Below are 5,206 nucleotides of genomic sequence, written 5' to 3'. Positions count from 1 at the left end.
TCTAACGTAAAATTATAAATTTCGTGGGTTGAATTTTCTGTTATAACAAATTTAATTTGTAATTAAAGGGGCTCTAAAAATTTGTTAAAAAATTTCATTTCATTTTTATGTTTACAAAAACTTAACTAAGGTATTTCTGATGATCATCAAAATTTTGAATTTCAGTTGTCGAGATACAAGACAGATTTAAAGCTCCCAACCTTTGTTATGTAAACAAGGCTTGTGCCATGTTTTTGTTTATATAGGTTAAACATGCTGATATGTGTTCGTCCAAAGCAGATTGTTAATTCTAAATACAATTTGACATTTTCTAATGATTTTCTGAATCTCGTTTTGTTATAAAAATGATATTTTCTAAATGTAATCAAAAACAAGGCACGCGCCTTGTTTACACTATGAAGAATTCTAAGTCCCGTATCCCCTTTGTAAATCAACAAATGATGTTCAAATTTTTGCTGATCAATAGAATTGCTTTAGTTAGGAATTGTAAACATTAAAATTGTTTAAATTGAATAAATTCAGTTGAAACTGTGTCCATGCCCTATAAGATTAGAACTAAAACTTTTAAAATTTGTGTGAAAGTTAAAATTAAATATTTTCTGTATTGATTTTATTAAACTTTGCCAACATTCTTTTTTCATTTTCACTGGCCAATCAAATATTTTCCAACTAGTAAGCATTCCTTACTAATAATTGAAATTGAGTTTTATTTCCTGATCATGAAAAGGAGCACAGGGTGGGTGTGACAGGTCAGCAGGGGATGCTCACTCATCCATGGCACCTGATCCCACCACTGATGTCCGGAGGTCCGTGTTTGCTCTGCTCCTCTTTTGTACTGTTTTATGGACTTTGAGATTGAATACTGTTCGTATTCTCCATATCCTTCATCAATTTGTTTTAAAATCACAGATCAAAATTTCTGTTTGAAATAGGCCATGACCATTTTTGCCAGCATAAATTTATATTTTTGTTATGCGGATACTTAATTCTTTCCTGGTCCTGTTAATAAGCTGATATGCTGCTTTATATTCTGATGCTTTTCTGTGAATATATATAACAGTTTTTCTTTATGATACTAGGGTACGAATTCTTTGATATTACCTGTATATGCATATGAAATTCCTCACTGAGATCATTTTTATGTTGAAATCATCACCTTATCATGATAGATATCTTCATAAATTATGATATAAAGTATCAGATTATCTTATAATAAAAAAGTTTAATTACATATTATCAAAGTATTAGAAAAAAATGATGGAGAATTGGCATTACAAAATAAAGTATCATTGTATACTAAAAAGGTTCAGTTTTTTTAAATTTAATTCTTTTATATTTTTGTACACGTTTGAATAGTGTGTTATAAATTGTTATGTTCCTCATCTATGGTACTCACTATATATATAAATAAATATTTGTCTTTTATGCATTGGAAGTGGTTTTTATTGTTAATGCAAATGAATACTATCTATATTCCAAGAGATACCCGAGGGACTGTACCTATTTTTGGATTCTTATTACAACACACTTACCCCTGTTCCCATATCATGGAAAAGGAAAATGATTCTAAAGAGCACAACAACAGTGTTGATTACAAAAAAGATTGGATCAACAAAATCACGAATGAAAAATTTTGCAGGGATATTCCAGCTCGGGTATTGCTATTTGTTATTTTCTATGTGAATATATGGGAAAAGGCACACACTCCTCAGTTTTTTTTTATCTGTATGATGGTTAATTGTCCTAACAGCAAATTATATAGAATTTCGAACTGATAACAGACTAACAAAAACTTTTATGACGGTACTTATTGTGGTTTTGTACATATAGTCGTCGTGCAAGGTTTAGTGTCCATCGGAATTTCAACAGTTTCTCAGTTACACTTATTTCAATATACTCTGATTTAACTCTATCAGGGATTTTTTTTTACAGAATCATCCATTTCATCCGAAATATTTCTTTGCAGTATCTTTGCAAACATGTATCTTATTGTTGTACTATGTTTATTTTTTACATCATTTGCTTTCTCTCTGGTAATCAATAAAGGTAAACTTATAATATTATTACTACGCATTCAAATAATTAAATTAGATATGTTTGATTTAAAATAACATGGTTTTCAACCAGCGTGATGATAAGATGTACATGAAAACATGTTATTTTAAGTCTGATTAGTTTTCAAGTTTAATATGTTCTACACGTGAAATTTAATTAAAAGATTTTATAAAGAGGTCGATTAAATCAGTTTGAATTTAATACTGCATAAAAAATCCATCTTGTCATTATCTTATTTCATGTACATGTATTTACATGTATATGTCTTTCTATATTTCATATCAGGTTTATTCTGTTTGGTACAGGCATCCTTACATCATGACGTTCGCTATGGAAGTTTTGGTCTCCAGCAAGACTATAAATCATCGGGATATGAATATTCAACAACTACTGAGAAGCATACGAAATATAAAACACAAATTATTTTCATTACCGTCATAAGCTGCCTGATAGTTCTTGGAGCAGGGGGTGCCTTTTTCATTTCTTTGGTGAAGTGGAATCATTATCATGATGATACTCCTCAAAACCACTTTGAAATGGGTAGGAAAGATACATTAAACTACATCTTAATTAATAGCAAATATCTGCTTTTTGCTTTTCATTTAATTAAGGATTTGAAAAAAAATTGATAAAATGAAAATGAATATTTACCATGTGCCTTTAACTTACTAGTAGGTTATATAAATTTTGAGATACTATTATATTCATATATGTTAACATTTTTGTCTCTAAAACGTGACGACTTTAACTTTTCTATCGTCAACTTCCCTTACTTATGCAAGCAATATACCTTCATCACCTGCATACGGAGTGTATATATCTCAGTTAATTCGATACGCAAGAGCATGCTCTACGTACGAACAAATTCTAAAACGAAGTAAATCATTGACAAGCAAGTTGATGAAACAAGATTATCAGCAGTCTCGTTTAAAGTCATCATTTCGTAAGTTCGTAATGACCTTGTCAGCAAATACAATTTATCATTGAGTCAAATGCTGACTGACGTTACCAATTGTTAGTCCATTATTTATACACTGAATTGACGATGGATTTTTCCGTTATTTTACGATCAAGACAATGAGCACACGGCGGATGTGACCGGTCAACAGGGGATGCTCACTCCACCATGGCACCTAATCCCACCTCTAAAATTTCGGAGGTCCGTGTTTGCTCTGCTCTTATTTTGTATTGTTTTATGAACTTTGATATTGAATACTGTTCGTTATCTCCATATTCCTTTGTTTGAAAGAAATTTTCAAATAAATAGCAGAAATGTTGGCACTAAAATATGGTCAATTTGAACGACAAATGGTTCAACAGCGTGCTTAATGATACATCAATCTTCTGTTTGCTCATGTCAAAATCTATGATACTGCAGCAAATTTTAAGACATTGTCCGTAAATTCCTGGAAATTCATTACTTGAATATAAAAGAAAAACTGATTTATAGACTTGACGAAATATCTAATTCTCATTTGCATAAATATGTTAAATAATGTTTTTACCTATTCTCTATTAATCATTACATTTTAAATTCGTATATGAATCTCAATCAGCGATTGATACCCTCGGCATAATTTGATTTTATAATCATAAAGTTTTTAAACAAACAATGCTGGTATGTTGCCTTGGATTACCAGAAAAGTTTCAACATGAATACTTAAAATCTTATCATCTTATTACTTCCTGTCTTAAGTTCAAGCAAAAGGACAAATGAGGATTCAGCAGGATTTTACAGAAGAATTAAATAATAAAACATCTCTTGTTTATCTTAACTTCACACATGATTTCTGTGAAGAGGTAAGACCTTGCATTCCTTTTTTTAAGATAAAAATGTCAATCTCAATTATTATATATGTATTATACATAGAAATACATAGATGTCAAGTTAAAAAGTTTTTTTCTGACGTGTAAGCTTTTCAATAATCTGTAATTAATTGGTCTTGTTGCCAGGAGCTAAGGAAATTTATTGTTTTACCCAACATCATTTACTTTAAATTAGTAAACTTTTCAAACAGATCCTTATTCTTCTTAATATATGATCTTAGCCGCGACCAATCTAATTAAATTGAGCTGCGACTGACCCAAGTCGGTAACTGTTTTATTTAACAAGATATATATTTTCTTATATCAATTTCGTAATTCTAAAGTTTCAACCACTACACCTTTATGGTGCCATATTAATCCAGATTTCTAAGTTTGTTTAACTCATTAGCATTACTCAAAGCAAAACTAAGCATATTACTGTCTTTTCTGGTCGCCAGTTAGTTACAGCGTGTCTAACGTCGTGGTGTAAGAAGTTACTTCTGTAGCGGGTTTGATCCCACAGTATGATGTAAAGACTGGTTCTTCATATGAGATTGTTAGACCCGTTTCGCAATACATGAAGGTGCTGATACGAGAAAAAAAAATACTGCTCAAAGGTCGTCAGTACGAAGAACAGGTCTAGATTTGCAGCCCTCCATCGAGAGGTGTGGTATCTGAATAGTAGATAAGAAGGATAAATACTCGAAGGAACGTTAAAAGGAACAAGCAAACAATTTACCCTGATCAGAAAGCAGTCCTCTCGGTCATCCTTAAAAAGGAAGGTATGCAATGAAAATAATCCGTCTACAAAACAATTTGGATTTAATACGGAATTTGTATAGTCATGAATATGACTTAAAAGCACTCATCAGAGCAATCTTAAAGCCATGTCTTTGTCGTCTCTCAAGTTTTGTTAGATCCTTTTCATAAAATCATAAATTATTATAACTTCAGTAAACAACTCATACTGATCATCAATGTTTTTAAAATTTTTCTTCTTGATATTTTTATTCTTTATTATCTTAGTGTAATTTGTTACCTGAATGTAAGAGTGAAAGAAAAACGACCATATTCAGTTTTAATCAACCTTAATGTTTAGCTCTATTAGATATAGATTAAAAATTACTATTAGACTTTTTAAAAAATAATTTGATTAAAAAAATGTATAATATAAAACATTCCAGTGCTATGTCAGCAATCACTTGAATAAAAATATATTATGTAGATTTCCTGATTTATTATTTTAGATTACAACAAGTATTAAATGGGATAGCCTAACGATTTTGCGGAACTGCGCTGTCACAGGACTTCGGTATGATTTTCAAGATATTTGCACTCCGATTTT

The 5,206-nt window shown here is 30.6% G+C and overlaps 1 protein-coding gene across 1 annotated transcript; it reads left to right on the top strand.

Annotated features, from left to right (window-relative positions):
- Nucleotides 1-1,434: 1,434 nt before the first annotated feature.
- Nucleotides 1,435-5,173, top strand: LOC134232382 (uncharacterized; the record flags this gene model as incomplete). Its single annotated transcript, XM_062714332.1, has 4 exons — nucleotides 1,435-1,655; nucleotides 2,361-2,595; nucleotides 3,752-3,855; nucleotides 5,109-5,173. Coding segments are annotated over exons 1-4 (608 nt in total), but the record flags the coding sequence as incomplete, so codon positions are not given.
- Between the last annotated feature and the right edge of the window lie 33 nt (nucleotides 5,174-5,206).

Source organism: Saccostrea cucullata, unplaced genomic scaffold (assembly GCF_032062105.1).
Source record: "Saccostrea cucullata isolate Sc308-1 unplaced genomic scaffold, CSIRO_AGI_Scuc_v1 ctg13988, whole genome shotgun sequence".
NCBI classification, from domain to species: Eukaryota; Metazoa; Mollusca; class Bivalvia; order Ostreida; family Ostreidae; genus Saccostrea; species Saccostrea cuccullata.
Note: the sequence above shows the minus strand (reverse complement) of the source record. Positions and strands in the feature narration are given on the sequence as shown.